Genomic DNA, 23,093 nt, shown 5'->3' with positions numbered 1-23,093 from the left:
CATTTTTTTCAAAAATAGCAGATCCACAAGCTCATAGCGCGGCACTCGGTGCCGCGCTATGAGCTTGTAGATCTGCTATTTTTGAATAGCCAAAGTGTAAAATAATGCTTTTTTAGCTCAAATCTAAAAATGACACAGATGCGTCCCGGGTCTTAATGGGTTGATATGAGTTATTATGCTCAAAAACATGACTCACTCGAATCAGCCATTTAGCTGGGGACCCCCTGGAACCCCCCTCAAGGACCACTGGGGGTCCCTGGACCCCACTATGAGAACAAGTGCTATACATGTATAGCACCACTGCCATACAGAGAACCCGTTCAGCTTCTGTACGGTTCTTTAGGGGTTCTCTAGTGGTTCTCCAGCTTAGTTTAGACACCTCTCTAAGCTCTATATTTAGCACCATTAAGACAAAGGTGCTATAACGCACTTTTAGGATACTGTTGCACCAAAAGAGGTTCCCCAATGATTACAAGCCAAAGAGCCACTTATAGCGCTGTTTAACACCATTACTGTGAAGTGTGTGTGACATGGTGCCAGTGGTGTAATGTAACTTAAGTGCATTTACTCAAGTACTGTAAGGTACAATTTTGAGGTACTTTTACTTTACTGGAGTATTTCCAATTGTCTGTACTTTTACTAATACTCCACTACATCTCAGAGGAAAATATTGTTCTTTTACTACACTACAATTATTTGTAAACTTTAGTTACTTTGCAGATATAAATGATTACATTACAAAACATACATTAACCACTTTAGCCCTATTAGCCCTATTATTTAGCTACTTGAAAATAGCCGACAGCGTTGTGAGCTTGTAGATCTGCTATTTTCAAACATTTTAGTTTCTTTTACTTTTGGTACTTTAAGTCCATTTTGATACCAATACTTTTGTACTTTTACTCAAGTAAATTCTGAATGCCGGACTTTTACTTGTAACAGAGTACTTCTACATTGCAGTATTGATACTTTTACTTAAGTAAAACATTTGAGTACTTTTCCCTCCACTGCATGGTACACACAGTCTTAATTTGACTCTGAGAGTGTACATACGGAACATATGTACACTCTCAGAGTTACGAAATGAAGTGACAGTGAAGATTACCGTGTATAATACGCTTTATATAACTAATATAACCATTAAACGTCAGTATCGGCAGACTGAACCAATATATACTCACTGTCACTGAGATTTACTGCTGTGTTTTCATTTCTTATCTACTTCACGTCGTCTCGTTATGCAATCACAACAATGAAGGGTGTGGGCACACATACAGTAATAATAATAATGCATGCTCAGCTGTTACTAATTTTCTTCAGCACAATGCTCACACTGCACCTCCATGTGCCAGTGGAAATGTCATTGTGTCCAGTGGTGGAAGATTCATTACATTTTAAGTAAAATACCACAATTTAGAAATACTTTGTTACAAGTAAAAGTCTGGTATTTACAATTTACTTGAGTAAAAGTACACAAGTTTTGGCATCAAAATATACATCAAGTACCGAAAGTAAACATACTCATTATGCAGAATGGCCCATTTCACAAGTTCAATATGTATAGAAATCTTTTGAAAATAGCCGATCTACAAGCTTACAACGCGTCACATCGCGCCGCGTTGTAAGGTTGTAGATCTGCTATTTTCAAATACCCAAAGTATATAGGCTAAAGTGGTTACGTTTTGTAATAATAATCTACAAAGTAACTTGTAACTAAAGTTTTCAAACGAGTGTAGTGGAGTAAATATAATATTTGCCTCTGAGATGTTGTGGAGGAGTAAACGTATTGAAAATTGGAAATACTCCAGTATAAATATAGCTCAAATGTGTACATATAAGCACAATACTTGAGTACATGTACTTAGTTACTTTCCACCGCTGAGAGTATCAGTGAGTTGGTGGTAGGATACATTCGGTTCATATTCACCAAGACAAAACATAGCCTATGGCGGCTTCAATGTTCTTCTTATTAAGTTGACACTAAATGTCAAAATTCTGCCAAAAGAACTATAGCTTGTTAGGTACAGTATGTTCTCTCAGGTCAACAATTATGCACGCTACATTACCCTGGGCTGTTATTACACATGCGGAGCATGTGATGTATGATTGTGAACACATGCTGCGGGGTATTCCTGTGTTGTTTGCTATAGGTGGTTCAGCTCCGTGGCTCTGTTTGGATTGGGGATTCGTGGCCTTAAGGGGGATGTTTGACAGTCAAAGAGCATGAGAGACATGCGTCTCTTATAAGATACGTGTTCCTGTTATAAGATAACAGGAACGTGTTATGTTATAATGTCAGTGGTGAAAAGTAACTGAGTACATGTACTCAAGTACTGTACTTATAAGTGCGCTTTTGAGGATTTTGTTTTACTTTACTGGAGTGTTTCCAAGTTTCAATACTTTTACTTCTACTCACTTTTCAGAGGCAAATATTGTACTTTTTACTCCTCTACAATTATTTGAAAACTTCTAGTTACTAGTTACCTTGTGAGTAGCCTACTTTTACATTTGGTACTTCAAGTATATTCTGATGCCAATACCTACTTTTACTCAAGTCAGTTTTGATTACAGGACTGTTACTCGTAAGCAGAGTGTTTCTACATTGCTGTATGGATACTTTGTGCAGGGGTTTTTAACAGGAACATGTTATGTTATAGTGTTCTGTTACGTAACACGTCCTGCACTCCTCAAGATGAAGTGCAGGAGGAGTTGATGTATGTAACACGTACCATGGTCTGGGCTATGTACCGTTTGCACCTAATTGCTAACTGCGCCTCAATACGTTAAGGCTGCAGGATTTATGTCCTTCCTGGATTTGGAACCCAGGTCTCCCACACAGGAGGAAATGTGTACCAGTGGAGCTGAGATGGAAAACCCATTACTATTCCCGACACCAGGGTCAAAATATCTCAATGGAAGTGTTGGGAGTGGTCTCCCTACACCAACCACTGCAGATGTAATTTATCGTTGTTGTCGGGCAGAAACCTCCTATCTCCCATATTCTAACTTGTTGTGTTTTTTTCGTAAATTAACGTCCCTGCTTGATCATACTAGAGCGTCAAACAAAAGCATCAACAGTAGCAGATCTGGCCCTGACCGCTGGCCTAGCGGTCCGGGCACCTCCGGGCTCCAATGTAACCTGACAGCGCATCGCGAGGTCGAGACCCGATCCCGACGAGCTTTTGCTGCATGTCTCTCCCCATCTCTCTCTCTCCCTGTTTCCTGTCTGTGTCTACTGTAAATATAAAGACCAAAAAGCCCCCAAAAGTATATTAAAACATAAAAAAAAAAAAAATTAAGTAGCAGATCCGCAAACTCGAAACGTGGCGCCAAGCGACGCGTTTTGAGCTTGTAGTTTTGCTAATTTTGAATTTCAATCCTGAAAAGTAACAGTTTTGGACTTATGAGGTTTCCACCCGACAGAGACGATATTGTGTTGACATACTCTACCATAAAGATTTGTCAAAATAACGTTTTAATCATTTTAATCATCAACCCATTAAGACCGGGAACGCATCTGTGTGTCATTTTTACATTTCTTTGGCTATTCAAAAATAGCAGATATACAAGCTCATAGCGCGGCACCGAGTGCCGCGCTATGAGCTTGTAGATCTGCTATTTTTGAAAATATCTAGCAAAATATCTAGCAAAATCTTGGATTATATATTTTTTAAAGCGAACATTTGTAAAATATTTAGTTCCAGGAACCCCCAGAAGCAAAGATTTGAGTTACAAATATCCGCAAAAAAAGAAGAAAAAAAAATCAAATATTTGCACAATTTTTCATGATTTTTCAAAAATAGCAGATCTACTACAAGCTCATAGCGCGGCACTCGGTGCCGCGCTATGAGCTTGCATATCTGCTATTTTTGAATAGCCCAACGAAATCTAGAAAATGATACACAGATGCGTTCCCGGTCTTAAAGAGTTAAAAGAAAATGACTCCGGATTGCAGTTTCAACACAGTTGAGCTGGCTCCAAGCTGCTGAATGTTATAATAATAAACTGAACATGCTTCCGTTTGGGGAGGGTGTGACCATGACTATTGTGAGTTGATAACAAGACAGTCCAGCTCAAGGGTTAAAGCACTTAAGCCCTGTGTGTGTGGTGGCTTCAACACATTAGTCACTGAGAGCCAAACGGGTTGACATTAGTCAGACGTGTGCACAATGACAGCAATGTCCACAGCTCTTGTTATCATTTGCCGTTCCATTTATTTTTATAAACACCTTTCAGGTTGGTAGCAGCCAGGCTCATGATTCATATCTATAGATGATTTTTTTTTACTTTACTGGAGTATTTCCCATTTTCAATACTTTTACTTCTACTCCACTACATCTCAAAGGCACATATTGTACTTTTACTCCACTACAATGATTTGAAAACTTATAGTTACTAGTTGCTTTGTAGATTTTGATTACAAAACATACAGTAACCACTTCAGCCCTATATGCATTTCGGCCATTTGAAAATAGCAGATCTACAAGCTCACAATGCGTCGCATCGCGACGCATATTGAGCTGCTATTTCCAAAATACTTTTTATGCATTGGAAAACTTGAAATGGGACATTCTGCATAATGAGTACTTTCTACTTTCGGTACTTTAAGTACCAATACTTTTGTAATTTTGCTCAGGTAAATGTTGAATTCCGGACTTTTACTTATAATTTCTATACGTTTTCTATAAGTTATATTTCTATAAGTAATTTCTACATTGCAGTATTGATACTTTTACTTAAGTAAAAAAATGTGAGTACTTTTTCCACCACTGATGTTTTCCGATTCTAAATCCACACAGATAAAACAGATAGACACACACAGTATCGCCGACACAGTCGAAATTGTCTGTCTATATTTGCACCGTATGTACTTACAGTATTTGACTGGAGTCCCTCAGGGGGGCTATACTGAGACTCCTCCTCCCCAGCCAGGGGTCCTTGGGAAAAGTGCAAAAGTAGTTAATATAGCATCAAAAATAGCAGATCAAGCTCACAGCGATCTTGTACATCTGCTATTTTTGAAAACATTTAAAAAATCTTTAAAAAGTATTGGAAAACTGCTCGAGGGTTCATGTGGTTAAAATGTGGTAGAATGCTGTTTAGAGAGGATGCTACTCTGTTAGCATGCCAGACATCAGCGCACAGTAGGGACATCCACTTAACAAGAAGAAGCATTCTGGAGTGACAAAGGCACTTTGCATAGAACATTAATTACTACAGCTCATTAACTTCATAATTATGCATCCTGACAGGTCATGAAGAAAAAAAAAAAGAAAACTGCCCTGTCTAACAGCTTTTGCTCTGTAATTCTAGAGGCTATTAGAATATTAAAGAGGGCTATAACCATAACATAAACCACTTGAGATAAATGATCTGCCAATACGCGCGGTCACCTGTAGACCTTATGTGACTTCTACTGCTCTAAGTAATATAACAGATTTTTTTCACTAAAATGCCTAATCTACAAGCTCACAACGTGCCACGTTGCGATGCATTGTGAGCTTCCAGACCGGCTGCTTTCAGCGAAGAGATTTGGTGTTGATGGACAAAAGGGGCGGACCTAGTATAGAGCCCTGGGTCAATTGCTGTAAGTATATACTGTGGGGTTGTTAAGAACATTGTAGGCCACCTGACTTCTCTATTATATCTTAGAAAACAACATCCACAATGCATATACATACTCCTTAACGCTGCACTATGTAACTTTACTCTTCTACCCCGGATTTGAACCTGGTTTCCTGCCTGCTTGCTCAGGGGATAACTTAAATCTTGACCATCAGGTCAAAATTTGTGTCAGATCCTGTGTCTATAGGTGAGCCATGACCTTTGACACGATCGAAATGTCTCAATAGAAGAGCAGGGAGACAAAATACAACCACCCCAATTGTATAAGTTATATTATATTAACATACTCTACCATACAGATTGGACAAAATGACATTGTATGCATTTTTTAAAAAGTTACATATATACCCATTAAGACCTGGAACGTATCTGTGTCACTTTTTTTCTTTCTTTTTTTTTTAGCTAAAAAGCATTATTTTACACTTTGGCTATTCAAAAATAGCAGATCTACAAGCTCATAGCGCGGCACCGAGTGCCGCGCTATGAGCTTGTAGATCTGCTATTTTTGAAAAAGTCTTGAAAATGTGTGCAAATCTTTGAATATATATATTTCTAAAGCGAACATTTGTAACTCAAATCTTTGCTTCTGGGGGTCCCTGGAACAAAACATTTTGAGATGGGGGTCCGCGGCCAAATACATAATACATTTTGGGGGTCCTTGACATGAAAACGTTTGAAAACCACTGACAGCAACATACGTTGTTTTCAAAAAAAATGTTTTTAGAACTGATTTAGAAGACATTTTGTAGAATCGGAACCCTCAGGCCTTAATGGATTAAAGGTTAATTTATGTTTCAGCGAGGAAGTGTCGTATCACATGCCTCTCGACCAACATTTTTGAAAACATTCAGTCATTTTCGCCGAAGCAAAACGTAGTCCTGTTGGAGGTTTCGGTTGGAGAGAAACGAAAAAAAAAAAAAAAAAAAAACAGCTTTGTGATCAAAATGAAGAGGGGGACGACAGGAAAAAGGTACTTAATGAACGAGGAAGGAAATGACCACAACCTCGTATACCTTTCCAGATATTGGGTTTCGGTGGCGACCGAGGCAAAGTGTCTAACCGCCATAAAATTAAGATTAAAAGGCGTGTCTGGTAACCTGACACCCATGTGAGAGAGAGAGACAATCCTATCAGTTACTATGGCCTGGGTGAACGTATACGCATCAGCAGCGTCACAGAGCCAATAATGAAGCTATATGGCACACAGAGAGTAGTTTACTTGAACGCAGCATTGAATTTCATCATCACAATGCATCCAGTCAAAAGGAAGGTCTCTTCAAAGTCAGCGTGGATTCAGTCAAATGGGCTTCGAGAGAGAGTCTACTGTGTGTGTGTGTGTGTGTGTGTGTGTGTGTGTGTGTGTGTGTGTGTGTGTGTGTGTGTGTGTGTGTGTGTGTGTGTGTGTGTGTGTGTGTGTGTGTGTGTGTGTGTGTGTGTGTGTGTGTGTGTGTGTGTGTGTGTGTGTGTGTGTGTGTGTGTGTTAGGTATATAGGGGTTGGGCTTATAGAGTTATGACTTGATTCATAATTGCAAAACACATTGTGGGCTTGTACATCTGTTGTTTTCAGTGAGTGACAAAATGTGTGTTAAAAAAAATTGTGCAAAAAGGTGAAAAATGTCATTTATAAAGCTGCTGCCCTATAAAATCTTGACATCCTCAGTAGTGTTGTATTACAAACGTGTGTGTGTGTGTGTGTGTGTGTGTGTGCGTGTGCGTGTGCGGGTGTGGTGGTGTGTGTGCGGCCCTGCTTGTGCGTGAAGAGGACCGCAAATAAGCCCATGCCACGTTAATAAGTCGACGGTGACTCTTGGAATGACGGTTAAATATTTGACATACCTTTGATAGATAGCATCTTTGTCTCCGCCAGGCCGAAGGCATGGCGAGAGAGTATGTTTTACCCTCCGTCCGTCCGTGTGTGTGTCCGTCCTGTCTGTCTGTTAGCAGCTAATCTCCGGCACCGTTGGCCCGGTCGCTCCGAAACTGTGCACACACACTCCCTGGATGCCAATTCAGAACCTCTGCCCCAATTTTTTTTACATGGGCCTGTTATAGCGCCACCAGGAGGCCGATTTGTGCAAAACCCATTTTTTTACATTACTCCTACAGATTTTATCCAAACATCATGCAAATCGGTACACAGTATCTGAGTAGTCATGTGATCAACACGGATCTGTCCGATTTCCCATATTCCATCCTCATTGCCTATGGCTTCCAAAGTTTGCAGGATTGGTCCGTTTTGAACAAAAAGCCTCAAACTATGCACTCAGCTTGCGATTTCCATGAAATTTCACACGCACATTCCCACTAGGCCGAGGAAGAAATGCCACCCTTTTCACATTGGCCTGTTACAGCGCCACCAGCAGGTCTAATTTAGAAAAACACATTTTTGGAACAAAATGCCTCAAATCATGAATGCAGTGTCCGATTGCCGTAAAAGACCTAAGAATAAATGGCACCCTTTTCACATTGGCCTGTTATAGCGCCACCAGGAGGCCACAATAACGTACCTGACCTGGCGGAGACCTGTGCTCCGAGGAGCACTTTTTCTAGTTTTCATCTGATTCTGTGTGATTATGTAACTGGACCAATGACCATGCCAGTGGCCTCTGTGAGCAAGGTCCAGGTCCTTACACAACCAGATAAAAACGTGTGCAGCCGTACACTTAGGCTGCGAAACCCGTTATCATCACCACATTTTTCGTTTCAGTTGTACATCCAAAAATCCCAGGAGGCTTGCTAATCAACTGCTACATTGAGCTCCCTAGGCATTGGGCCTTTACGCAGTGGTGTAAAGTAACTAAGTACATTTACTCAAGTACTGCAGTTAAGTACAATGTTGAGGTATTTATTTTTACTTTACTGGAGTATTTCCAATTGTCTGTACTTTTACTTCTACTCCACTACATCTCAGAGGCAAATGTTGTACTTTTACGCCACTACAATTATTTGAAAACTTTAGTTACTAGATACTTTGCAATTATCAATTATTATATTATAAAACATACATTAACCACCTTAGCCCTATTTTATACATAGGCTATTTTCAAACATTTTAGTACTTTTACTTTTGGTACTATAAGTACATTTTGATACCAATACTTTTGTACTTTTACTCAAGTACATTTTGGATTCCAGACTTTTACTTGTAACAGAGTACTTCTACATTGCAGTATCGATACTTTTACTTAAGTAAAACATTTTAGTATGTTTTTTTCCACCACTAGCCGATCTACAGGCTTGGCTATTACACCAGCGTGCAACTATAAGGCTATGTTTACACTTAAGTCTGAACAGCAAAAAAAAGAAAAAGAACAATAACATTATGGAAATTATTTTTAGCATGAAACCAATCCGGCTCAAAACCAAAGATTTGGACTAGGATTTGGACCGCCCAGATGTGTTAGCCTTAGCCTTATAGCCCACACGTTACCCCTTATCATCACCACGTTGTCTTAGTTTCAGTTGCACATGCAACAAGGACAGGAGGCTCGCTGATATGCGCGCGGCATATAAACTGCTATATTAAGCCTTTTAGAGCTGTTGTTTAGTCATAGTGATGTACGTTGGCCATTCTTGCCTCCATGTGTTGGAATTTACATCCGCCTACGAGGAGGAGCTGCTGCTGCGCCTGGTGTCTCGACAGCATGTTCTCTTCTCTGTGTAGATTATGTGCTGGAGAGAGAAATGTCCAAAGCAGTGTGTTCTGTCCATGAACCAACACTGGCCTCATTGTTCTAGACATTTTCCTTTACTCTCTTATCTGTGCTGCAGGGTGTGGGAATGTGTCTCTCTGCCTCTGCTCTCTAGGGTAGAGGTCTTGGCTGGGGGACACGGTACCAGTTGTTACAGTATATTCGAGGAATGGTCTCTTTTTAACCCATTAAGACCTGAGAAAAAAATTCAAAATCCTAAAAAAAAATCGAAAAAAAAGGTTAAAAAAAATAATTTTCGCGATTTTTCAAAAATAGCAGATCTACAAGCTCATAGCGCGGCACTCGGTGCCGCGCTACGAGCTTGTATATCTGCTATTTTTGAATAGCCAAAGACATCTAAAGTGACACAGATGCGTTCCAGGTATCAAAGGCCTTTTTTTTGGCTTTGATTTCATTGGTTGAATATGTATAGTTCATAATAATAATTATTTTATTTGTATTAATAATAATAATAAAACTAAATATTTGTATCATTATTATTAATAATAATGTATTTTATTAATGTGTGCAACAGTGTGCAAACAGTACAAAAATAAATACATACATATCATACGATACAATAAACCTAAATGCTATTGTTTCGCTACCATGGGAAGTGAACACTGATTCCCCATGAGAAGAACGAATTGCACACGAATTGCACCTGGGCGTATGTGTGCAACATTGCAATTATATCCAAAATCCAAATCTCTGAAAACTAAATATTTTCGCTGGCTGATAACAGAAGCTTTGCGCTCTGAAAAATGAAGAGCAATAGGCTCTGCACAGCAGCCATATTGGACAGAATTTGGGCCCCTTCCTTGCTTCCTTCACAGGTGTCACCAATGACACTAATGAAGGCTCTGTTCCATTTAGTGTAGCACAGTGGTTCTCAAACTTTTTAATTTCAAGAACCCCCATAACTCTCAGAGTTACACCCTCTCAAGGAACCATGAGGGTCCCTGGACCACACTTTGAGACCCACTAGTATTTCTAGTGAGCCAACATGCACAATATCAGCACCTTGACTCTGTTTGACCAGAATGGAACAGAGCCCTCATTAGTATCATTGGTAACACCTGTGAAGGAAGTCAGAAGTGGCCCAATTTTTCTCCAAAATGGCTGCTGTGCATAGAGCCTATTAGTGATGCGCGGGTCGGGTTTTTTCATGACCCGCCCCGCCCCGCAACGGAACGCAACCCGCCTCAACCCGCCCCGCGAACCCATATATGAATCTATGGCTCAACCCGCCCCGCGACCCGCGATTTTTTTTTTATTCTGTAAAATTATGGTTAGAAGATAATCCCCAAGTGTATTCAAACTGTTTTATTGTTATTATTCTTATTCTTATTAGGAATAAAGACAAAACAAGAGCATGTTATTATTTTTATTTTTTTTGCGTGTGAGAGCGCGTGACCCGCTCACCCTCAGCCCGCATCATTTTCTCCGAAATTCTGACTTGACCCACCCGCGCCGCGGGTTGACCCGCGGGTCCCGCGGGTTACGGGTCAACCCGCGCATCACTAGAGCCTATTCATTCACATGAAGGATGGACCAATAAAAACCAGGGTATACGGCATACGTGTAGTCTGTCTGACTATATAACCTCAATCCAGGAATGTCTGTCTGTCTGTCTGTCTGTCGTAGATTCTGTATTCCGTGTGAACAATCTATCTTTAAATCTCAGGTATGTCTGTCTGTGAGTCTGTCCTGCGCGTATCCGTTCATCCGATCGATTTCACACTTGGCAGGTGTATTGCTGAGGACCCAAAGGAAGTGCAGTGTCAGGTGTGAAGGCGTTTGGTGGAGCATGTTCTCAAGGACCGGCCCACTGTTAACGGGCATGCGTTCCGTACATTCACTGAAGTAGTATAGTTAAACCCATTTAGACCTGAAGCTGATTCTACTAAATGTCTTCTAAATCCCAACAGTATTCTGAAAAACCTATGTTGCTACATCAGTGGTGCTCGAACCTTTTCATGTCAAGGACCCGCCAAAATTATATGTATTTGGCCACGGACCCCTATCTCTAAATATGTTGTTCCAGAGACCCCCCAGAAGCAAAGATTTGAGTTAAAAATTTTCGCTTTAAAAGAATATATATATTCAAAGATTTGCACACATTTTCACTTTTTTTTTCCAAAAATAGCAGATCTACAAGCTCGTAGCGTGGCACTCGGTGCCACACTATGAGCTTGTAGATCTGCTATTTCCTAATAGCCAAAGTGTAAAATTGTGCTTTTTAGCTCAAATCAAAAAAATGACACAGATGCGTTCCAGTTCTTAATTGGTTAAATGTCAAGGTAGTGACATATATAAATATAGTTATATAGCACAACATACTAAAGGCTTTTAGTGTTTTGGTTGAATGATTGTTAAGCTTGTTTATTGGTTGTGAACATAAAGCCTAAAGAGGCTTTCATCAGCACGAAGTTATGACTTTGATCATTATTTATGGATGACATGCACAGTCAGATTGCTGCTTACTGTCTGCCAGGAACAACCTCGCAAGCACTCACATGTGTCATCCATGGATCCAAGCTGAGATATTTCTGAGTGTTGGATTAATGTAGAGATACATTTTGTGATTTCTGCAAAAGTATGAACAGATATTTGAACGTTTGTGTGTGTACAGTAAGTAGCATTTTGTGGTAAAAGGTATAGCATTTTGCTGATACTGTAGGTTACTGTAGGTGCAAGAGAAATAGATTAAAAACTACAGAAAAATCCACATTTTTGTTTCTTGGTGAAGCAGGCATATTATAATGATGATTTAGGTCTACAGGTAATACTGATGCCATTGTAAGCTCATGCATATATTTAACCCTTTAAGACCGGGAACGCATCTGTGTGTCATTTCAAGATTTTTTTGGCTATTCAAAAATAGCAGATATCTGCTGTTTTTGAAAAATTTTGAAAATGTGTGCAAATCTTTGAATATATATATTTTTAAAGTGAACATTTGTAACTCAAATCTTTGCTCCTGTGTGGTCCCTGGAACAACATATTTTACAAATGTTTGCTTTAAAAATGTATATTTAAAGATTTCCCCAAAAAAATCACGATTTTTCAAAAATAGCAGATCTACAAGCTTGTAGATCTGCTATTTCTTAATAGCTAAAGAAATATAAAAAATTACACAGATGCGTTCCCGGTCTTAATGGGTTAAAGGACATTGTAAATGCAGGCAAATATTGCTAGTTACAACTACAAGTAGGTCGGGAGAGGCTTTATTGTCGGTATCAGCCGATAACTATAAAAACCAGAGGTTAGTGCAAATAGATTCCATAAAAAAAACATGGCTACTTTAATGATAACCTTCGGATGCCGTGGAATGTTCCAACAAAGGAATAGCCGGTATTTTAAAGTCTGCCCTTTCATTGCCCTCCTCCTTACGGCCGATGTAATTCTCAAGACCTGAAACCAAAAACAACATCCACAAAGACATTCTTCGGTAGAGCCCTATAATGTTTTCTTTTCTTCTGCTTACAGGAGGAGAAGGAGAAGATTGTCAACGGGGCGTGGAAGAAGAAAAATGGGCTGATCCAGCGAGAAAGGCCAGCTGGCAGCGAGTCACCTGAGCAGGTAGACGTCCTCCCTCTCCGGCTCATGACTGATCGCTGTGTCACCTTCACACGCACACCCAGAGAATGCTTCTGCAGATGTTACACGCTTCATACTGTACATGTGTACATACATACATGCTGTACAGACATACCGTACTATAGGCCTATGTAATTTATGCTCAAGAATGTTGTTGTCTTCAGATTGAAGATCGGTTTGATAGATAGACCTGTATTGATCTCCCGGGGGAAATTCGGTTGTCGTGGCATCGCAGCAAGTTAGAGAAACTAGGTAGAGAAAAAGATTTACAGCTGGGAGTAACAAATATCTTTGCTGTCTTTTCGTAAATGAATGCCCTACTTGATCATACTACAGCGTCACACAAAAGTATTCGAAATAGCAGATCCACAAGCTGCAAAGGCAGCGATGCGTTTTGAGCTTGTCGATCTGCTATTTTTGAATTTTATACCTGAAAAGTAACTGTTTTGGACATAATGAGGTTTCCACCCGACAGAGACGATATAATACTAATAATAGAAAATAAAGAAGATTCAACCCTCAGACGATATTAATTTAGTAGACAGAGATTGGGAAGAGAGTTCAGGGAATAGGCTCTATGCACAGCAGCCATATTGGACAGAAATTGGGCCCCTTCCTCGCTTCCTTCACAGGTGTTACCAATGACACTAATGAAGGCTCTGTTCCATTTAGTGTAGCACAGTGGTTCTCAAACTTTTTAATTTCAAGGACCCCCATAACTCTGAGAGTGTACAAATGGAACCAAATGGACCCGGGAGGGTCCATTTGGTTCCATTTGTACACTCTCAGAGTTACACCCTCTCAGGAAACCATGAGGGTCCCTGGACCACACTTTGAGACCCACTAGTATTTCTAGTGAGCCAACATGCACAATATCAGCACCCTGACTCTGTTTGACCAGAATGGAACAGAGCCTTCATTAGTATCATTGGTAACACCTGTGAAGGAAGTCAGAAGAGGCCCAATTTTTCTCCAAAATGGCTGCTGTGCATAGAGCCTATTAGTCAGGGAAAAAAAACGTTTTAACAGGTGTACATATACTGTAAGTGTAGTCAAAGTGCGTAAAATCGGAACATTAATATGAAATGATAGAATATACATAGACAATCTACCCCAAGTAATGCGGGCATAACAGAACAATCCTCAGTGGATAGTGAGAAATATACAATCGAGACCTGGTAAAAATCAGTGTATAAAAATATGTCTCTGTCATACAAACTAGTAGATCTACAAGCTCATCTGCTACTTTAGATACTTTTGTTTGACGATGTTGGATTAATGAATTAATTCACAAAAAAAAAGTTCAAATATGCAGTATTGTATTAAAGGAATATACAATCTAACCATAAATATGGAATAAAATGCCTGTGAGGGAAGAGCCCGGTTGTCTGACAGCAAAAGAGCAAAAAAGCACCAGAGTGAAGAGCGTGACCAACTGTCATTAATCCCTGGACCAGGCGAAACGCTTAACCCTAACCCTTGTGCTGTAAATCTGATATTTTCAGATGACGCCGGCAGCTAAGTCAGGCTTGAACTGAGCTTTACAGCACACTTGAAAGTACATTTCACGATGTTTATATGCTGCTTTGTTTGGCTGATATTATCTCCATCCGTCCGTTTGTTTGTCTGTCCGGGGCTAATCTTGCAAATCACTGGACCATCAGTGCCACTTATTTCGTTCAGGCTACCCGCAGGCCAAAACGTTTTCCTCACATTTCTCACATAATGTTTTATGTTTCTTTTTTAATGTAACTGTATAAGCGGCACTCGGGTGGCGCAGTGTTGAAGTGCCTGCCCATCACCGGCGTGGAGGTTGTGGGTTCGAATCCACCGTGTGGTGCATCCTGCTTTGTCGGGCGTCTGTGCGAACGCAATAGGCTCTATGCACAGCAGCCATATTGGGAATGAATTGGGCCCCTTCCTTACTTCCTTCACAGGTGTTACCAATGATACTAATTAAGGCTCTGTTCCATTTAGTGTGGCATAGTGGTTGTCTTATTTTCAAGTCTTATTTTCCATAACTCTGAGAGTGTACAAATGGAACCAAATGGACCCTTACGGGTCCATTTGGTTCCATTTGTACACTCTCAGAGTTACACACCCACCATAAGGGGCCATTTTGGAACCAAAATGGAGTGTTTCTAGTGAGCCAACATGCACGATATCAGCACCCTGACCAGAATGGAACAGAGCCTTCATTAGTATCATTGGTAACACCTGTGAAGGAAATAAGAAGAGGCCCAATTTCTTGCCAATATGGCTGCTGTGCATAGAGCCTATCGGCCCCTGTTCGGGGGAGGGAAGCCGGGGCGGGGAGGGTGATAATTGTCGCTGCACCTGTCAGCGGGGAGTGTTGGGCGGGAGGAGTAGGACGAAGGCCCTACGTCCTCCTGGTGGGGGCTCCTCACTGGCAGGTGAGTCAGTAGGATACGGCAGCAGTGACAACACAGAAATGTGTGTGGGGAGGAATTAATTAGCATAACGACTAAATTGGGGAGAAAAACTAAAATATATATATTTTTCAACTGTATAGATGGAAGGGGTATGGTGGTCGGATCGGGCTGAAACCATGCCCCAAATTTGGAGTCATACATACGATATTGACTAGATGTGGCGATACAGAATGCGCTCCTGTGAGCACATGATCCTCTCTACTTATTAATGTTTTACATAATTGTGAATATAATTCATAATCCAATACAAAAAACTGATCCACGTTTGGCTGTTAAAAGTCCTGTGCCTCTAGATTCCCTCCCGTGGTTTCAGCAGTAACAAAGGACTCAGGAAGGAGTTGTTTGAAAATGTTGACAGATGAGAGGATGTGTAAGCTCCCCGCAAGAAACCCATTGTTTGTTCCTGCTGCAGAGACTTAAGTATCCGCTTTTTGTGATAGTGGAAGATGTGTGAGATATTGTTACTTTAAACGACAATACTGCACGATAACATGTGCCCTTTCGTTTGATCGTGTAACACATTCTATGAGGCTGGCACGCTATACGTTGTCACCGTGAGTCATCATCTTTTCTGTGATACTAAAAGATGTAGATATAGTTACTTTAATCACATAAAGATGTAACTTGTGTAACTCTACACGTTATGTCCCATGCCATTAAAACGTTGCATTCATAAGCAAGGAATACCACCCTTCCCTGACTGTACATTCAGGGGTTTAACTGCTTTACTGTAATTCATTGATTGATTGATTGATTGATTGATTGATTGATTGGTTGATTGATTGCTTGATTGATTGATTGATTGATTGATTGAATGAATACTATTAGCAGTTTGCAAAATGCACAGAGGTACAGTTATACAATAATGCTAAAAGGATAACACAAAAAGCCCTGAGGACTTGTTTCCATTGTGGTCCTGGGTATTCAATTCATCAAGACATATAAAGACTTACTATGCTATACAATAAATCATCAATACTAGGAGCAATACAGAAAAAAAACAGTGAGGGGTCATTTCTTTTGGCAAGACTTCAAGGTCCAGTTGCAAATTGCAGACAGGTGCTCTTTTATGGCGGTTTTGAAGGAGGGGAGGGAGGGAGTCACACTTGTTGATGGCTGGTGGTGGTGGTAGGGCATTCCACATTTTGGTGGCATAACAGTAGAATGAAATCATCCCCATGTTTGTGCCGAATCTGGGGGGAATGAGATCAGTGGAGCTCCCTCTGGTGTTGTGCCCGGATACCAGAGACTCATTATTGCAGACGTCATTGAAGGTGCAGTGGATCACCGCTTAGTGACCTCATGGTGGTAGGGTATGACCAGTGGATCACCGCTTAGTGACCTCATGGTGGTAGGGTATGACCAGTGGATCACCGCTTAGTGATCTCATGGTGGTAGGTAGGGTATGACCAGGGGTGGGCATCCATCCTCATGGCGGATCCACGCGGCGGCTTTTCTGCATGTTGCTTTGTCGAATTCTGCTTAGGCCGCATACACACAGTTAAAGGAGAATTCCGGTCATTTTAGCTTGTATGTTTGATGTGTTGCTAATAACTCACCAACATACAAAGGAACGTTGAATAATTCCAGATCTGCTTCTGTCGTCCATTCTGCAGACCCCTTGCAGCGGCATAATGGGAGAGTGTGTATGACTGAAAATCGCCTATTTTAACAAATGCAAAGTCTGTTTTTTTTCTCCTAGTACTCATTGTGGAGTCTCGTGATAGTCAAACATGCGCTGAATGTCGCGCTGAATGTACCGTTCGTGCAGAAAGTCATGACGCTGGTTGCTTGTTTCTCTCCCAGAACCTGGCATCTAGGAGAGAAACAAGCAACCAGCGTCATCTCGTTCTGCATTAGCGTTAGCTGGTGACGGACATTCAGCGCCTGTTTGAGTATCATGAGACTCCACAATGAGTACTAGGAGAAAAAAAAACAGACTTTGCATTTGTTAAAATAGGCGATTTTCAGTCATTATGCCGCTGCAAGGGGTCTGCAGAATGGACGACAGGGGCAGATCTGGAATTATTCAACGTTCCTTTGTATGTTGGTGAGTGATTAGCGACACATCAAACATACAAGCTAAAATGACCGGAATTCTCCTTTGAAACACTTGTTTCATGGCTGCATAAGCATAAGGCCATTTCAATTCATTCCCTATGGAAGTCACGTGGTTTGATAAGGCTGACTTGCCTTATGGGAGGGGGGGGGGGGAGGGGTAAAGCCAGAGAGCAGCAAACCATGTGACTTTCATAGGGAATGAATTGAAATGGCCTTATGCCTTCACGTAAGGCATAAGGCAGCCATAACATGAGTGTTTTAACTGTGTGTATGTGGCCTAACTCTTCTTCTCGGATGATTAGTTTCCTGATATAGCCCCTACTTTTTATTGCAAGTGCTATACAGTAGTTATTAAAAAACATACACAATGGAGCATTAAGTCCCTCCCACAAGGGGAAACAAATAGCGAAAATAGCTGATCTACAAGCTCACAACGTTGTGAGCTTGTAGATCTGCTATTTTCGCTATTCGTCATACAATGAAGTCCTCTTTTTTTTACTTTTGCAAATTTTATACATTTGAAACCTGTGAAAAGGGACATTCCGCATAATGAGTACTTTTATACTTTTGGTACTTTAAGTACATTTTGATACCAATACTTTTGTACTTTTACTCAAGTAAATTGTGAATTCCGGACTTTTACTTGTAGTATTTCTACATTGCAGTATTGATACTTTTACTTAAGTAAACATTTTTTTTTTTTTACTTTTTCCACTACTGACTGTCACTGTCACTGTGTGTGTGTATGTGTGTGTTGATTGGTGGTGTGTGGCGGGCCTGGGTGGTTGACAGGCAGTACAATGGGGGCAGAAGACACAGCAGCAGTAGCAGCAGCTCTTGTACAAGGTTGCAGAAACATGACACCCTTTACTGCACCCTGCACTTTTTTTTTTTTTTTTTTTTTTTTTCAGTTGCTGGGGTACCAACCGCCCTGAGTTTCAAGTGCTCAGCAGCATTGCTGGGAATATACCACAAAAGCACATATACAAACAGCGTGCACACACACACACACACACACACACACACACACACACACACACACACACACACACACACACACACACACACACACACACACACACACACACACAATATACTGTATGCTTCACACCTGCGTGCGCAAACACACCCCCCCCACACACACACAACACACACACACACACACACACACACACACACACACACACACACACACACACACACACACACACACACACACACACACACACACACACACACACCTCTACACGGAAAGGCTGACTGACTGAGGCAGAAACCCAGTGGAGTGTGTGTGTTTGTGTGTGTGTGTGTGTGTGTGTGCGTGTGCGTGTGTGTGTGTGTGGGGCGATATACAGAGAAACCTGACCCGAGGCGATCCTTTCTCTCCCTTTCAGCGCCCAGGAGGAGCCGTAACCAATGGGGAGCCGGCGGAAGCCTCGCCGCCGCAGAGCCACGGGCCCAAGGTGTACGGCGTAGTGCAGCGGACGGGCTCGGACAGGCAGCAGGAAGTGATGGCACGCGAGTGGTCGGTCAATCACCTGCAGGACGAGATGAGGTACATCAAGGAGGTGAGTGGAGCGTGACTGACGACCGGTACGTGAGAGGAGAGGACAGGAGAGGCGGCGTGAAGGCGAGCGGCGGTTTAAAAGGACTGGAAGGCAAACAAAACAAAACAAGCAGCCGGCTGGCCTCCAGGTCAGCAGGCGGCACCACCTGCCAGCTCTACTTTGTGTCTTCAACCCAAAGCAAGACAAGACTGTATTTTTGGATGTGCCTCAGTGAGAGTTTAAAGGGGGTGTAACTTGTAAGTGCTATTTCTTTGGCTAAAATAAGTGTTACAGTGCTCTATTTTTTTTACCAGGTTGCAAAACCTGGTCTCTATGTACTACTCCAGCTAGTAGTGACTTTTTCCTCATTGGCTGGTCCTTTTGTGTGACTTTTGTGAGACTTTTGCGTGACTTTTTCCTCATTGGCTGGTCATTTAGCCAAGGAAGGGGGCTCAATGTCCTCTCAGATTATGGGATCTAAAGACAACCCGCAATACTGTGTTCGGCCACTGTATGTAATGTATCTCTATGAACTGTGGCGCTGTTCCTAATTTGGCCTTTCACCGTTGCTATGTTTAGTGAGAGCAATAAGCAGCCAGGTCTAGGAAAACAAGCCCAAAGCAACTATAGGCCACATGAGCACTTCCAACCGCCGCAACCTGGTATAATATGACTGTGTCATATCTTGTTTTATCTTTGCTACAGTGTTTGTGCAGTTACGGGGAAACGTAAAAATACATTTTCTAGGTTGGGATACCAATCCATTCGGGAGAGAGAACTCATACAGGATACAGGATAAACAAGTGAAATCGGAAGTGATGAAACAAAAAAAAAAGACACAATTGGGACTGGAACACTATAAAATTGAAGCTGACAAATCATTTGTAGGGTTCTCTCTCCTGGACTGGATAAAATTGGTATCCTGATCTGAACATGAGTTTACTAAAGAGTTGGAGAGAAAGGGAGACCCCTGTTACTGAACAAACACTCTATACCAATGATTACAATCAGAATATGGAGCTTTAACCTTTTTAACAAAAAAAAAAAAACATATAATATAATAAACATACTTTAATGTGACTCTGAGAAATGTTATCATGGAAGATGGAAGATATAATGGACTGTCAGAGTTACAAATTACCATAACCCTAAACACTGTGACTGTGCGCTCCCTGGATGTATTGATGGATAATGTTTATATGAATGCATGCATGCATCATCTCTCTGTGTTCTAAACACTGTGACTGTGTGCTCTCTGGACGTATTGATGGATAATGTTTATATTAACGCACGCGTGCATCATCTCTCTTGTGTTGTAAAGGTCAGGGACTCTCTGGAGAAGGTCAGAGAAAGAATGTATGGACAGTTTGGAGGGATGCAGCAGTCCATGCAGCAACTTTCACAAGAAATCAGGGTAAAGCAACACACACACACACACACACACGCACACACACACACACACACACACACACACACACACACACACACACACACACACACACACACACACACACACACACACACACACCTGCTGCTTTTGATGCTTTTGAATAGACAGATAGACCTTTATCAATCCCACAAGGGGAAAAATCCAGTTCTCGAATCCCTGAATCTTCCAGTTTTCTCAGAGCTTCCTCCAGCTCCAGTGCCATGAATCATGAATGGTTGAGCTGTGAATAAAGACCATGTGCCATGTATTCCTTGTATAGACCGCCAACTCACAGCGGCGGACTCTGGAGGCGGAGGTGAGGGTTCGAACGGCAGCCATGGACAGCTTTGATCACATGAACAGCTCCCTCATATCTGCCAACCTCGGCCTGCAGGTATACAAATCAACCCTCTCACAACTGGTTTAGGGGGGCGTTCGCATCACGGCCGGGCAGCTGCAGCTGCATGCATGCAGTGGTGGGAAAAGTACTCACATTTTTTACTTAAAGGTAGGGTAAGTGATTTACTTTGATTAAAATAAGTGTTAAATAGCTCTATATTGTGATAGTACACATTGCTATAGAGTGTTTGTTCAGTAACAGGAGTCTCCCATGTCTCTCCAGCTCTTTATTAAACAGAAAATGCATTTTCAGTGCTCTCTCCTGATTGGCTTAAATGTTGTCACCTACCTGAAAATGTACTATATTCTGTTTACTAAAGAGCTGGAGAGACCCCTGTGACCGAACAAACGCTCTGTAGCAATGATTACTATCAGAATATAGTAATTTAACCTTTTTAACAAAAAAATACCAAATAATATCACTTACCCTACTTTTAAGTAAAAGTATCAATACTGCAATGTAGAAATACTCTGTTAGTAAAAGTCTCGAATTCAAAATTAACTTAAGTAAAAGAACAAAATAATTGGTATAAAAATGTATGTAAAGTACCAAAACTGGAAAGTACTCATTACGCAGAATGTCCCATAAGTTTTCAAATGTATAAATTGTATAAAAATCGTTCGAAAATAGCAGATCTACAAGCTCACAATGCGTCGCATTGTGAGCTTGTAGATCGTATACAGGGCTGAAGTGGTTAATCAAAATCTACAAAGTAACTAGTAAATAAAGTTTTCAAATAGTTGTAGCGGAGTGAAAGTACAATATTCGATTCTGAGGTATACTGGAGCAGAAGTTTGAAAATTGGAAATATTCCAGTAAAGTAAAAGTACCTCAACATCGTACTTAAGTACAGTACTTGAGTACATGTACTTAGTTACTTTACACCACTGGGCTGGGCTGCTGCATGCCAGCATCGATTTGTTTGCATGGGTCTGGAGGAATTACTAAAGAGAGAAAAAAAAAGAAAACCTGTTTCCTTTGCCAGAAATCGCTCCTGGAGAACTGTCAGAATCGAGTGGACACCAGGGACGAGGTGAAGAGGCTACGCAACACCTGTGAGAAGGCCGAGGAGAAGCTCAAGGAGAAGGAGAGAGAGCTGGCCGCCGCACAGAACGAGAACCGAACTCTGAAATTACAGGTTGGTGGTGGCAAGCAGACACACAGACGTCACATACTGTATCGTTGCTGTCGGGTGGAAACCTTGTTGGTCCAAACCCACTCCTTTTTTGTTATTATTATGAAAACATTTTAACCCATTAAGACCTTCTACAAATGCCTTCTAAATCAGTAGTTCTCAAACTTTTTTGTGTCAAGGACCCTCAAAATGATATACATTTGGCCGCGGAACTCCTCATCTGAAAATGTTTTGTGCCAGCTAGGGACCTCCCAGAACAAGATTTGTGTCGAAAAAAATCAAGATTTTCAAAAATAGCAAATGTACAAGCTGAGCTTGTAGATCTGCTATTTTTGAATAGCCAACACTAAAATCTAAAATTACGCTTTCCCGGTTTTAATGGGATAAAATAGTGAAAATAGACGATTTACAACCAATTTTGACTGCTTTCGTGCAACACTCTTGTATGAAAATGTATGTTTTTTTTTTACATAAAAAACATAAAAAGTTGAAATATGGAGATACAAGGTTTCTGCCCGACAGCAATATGCACATGCTCACAAAGACACGCACGCGCATGGATACACACACACACACACACACACACACACACACACACACACACACACACACACACACACACACACACACACACACACACACACACACACACACACACACACACACACACACACACACACACACACACACACACACACACACACACACACACACACACACACACACACACACACACACACACACACACACACACACACACACACACACACACACACACACACACAGTCCTAACTGTGGCGGCAGTGGCTCAGGGGTAGAGTGGCCGGGTAGTGTGAGCTGGAAAACCGCAAGGTTCCCAGTTCGATCCCGGGCTGGGGCGCTCCCCTAGAGTTAGTGTCGAAGTGTCCTTGAGCAAGACGCTGAACCCCTAATTGCTCCCGATGAGCAGGTTGGTGCCTTGCATGGTTTCCTCCGCCATCGGTGTATGAATGTGTGTGTGAATGGGTTAATGGCACAATCAATGTAAAGCGCTTCGGATAGAAGCGCTATATAAATGCACCATTTACCATTTACCACACACACACACACACACACACACACACACACACACACACACAGTCCCAACTTTTCATTGGAGAGTATAAGA

The 23,093-nt window shown here is 41.3% G+C and overlaps 1 protein-coding gene across 1 annotated transcript in view; it reads left to right on the top strand.

The window, feature by feature from the left end:
* LOC311044286 (uncharacterized protein) overlaps positions 1 to 23,093 on the top strand; it is a gene marked incomplete at its 3' end in the record, with an annotated part of 47,749 nt that overhangs the window by 3,488 nt on the left and 21,168 nt on the right. Inside the window, exons 3-7 of the mRNA XM_084055747.1 lie at positions 12,809 to 12,903; positions 18,830 to 19,003; positions 20,304 to 20,396; positions 20,692 to 20,805; positions 21,797 to 21,949. Coding sequence (XP_083911873.1) covers positions 12,809 to 12,903; positions 18,830 to 19,003; positions 20,304 to 20,396; positions 20,692 to 20,805; positions 21,797 to 21,949 — 629 coding nt within the window. The remainder of the gene's footprint in view (positions 1 to 12,808; positions 12,904 to 18,829; positions 19,004 to 20,303; positions 20,397 to 20,691; positions 20,806 to 21,796; positions 21,950 to 23,093) is intronic.

This window comes from Gymnoscopelus microlampas (genome assembly GCF_963454915.1).
Source record: "Gymnoscopelus microlampas genome assembly, chromosome: 1".
NCBI lineage: Eukaryota > Metazoa > Chordata > Actinopteri > Myctophiformes > Myctophidae > Gymnoscopelus > Gymnoscopelus microlampas.
The sequence above is the reverse complement of the archived record's forward strand: the minus strand, read 5'-3'. Positions and strand labels throughout refer to the sequence as shown.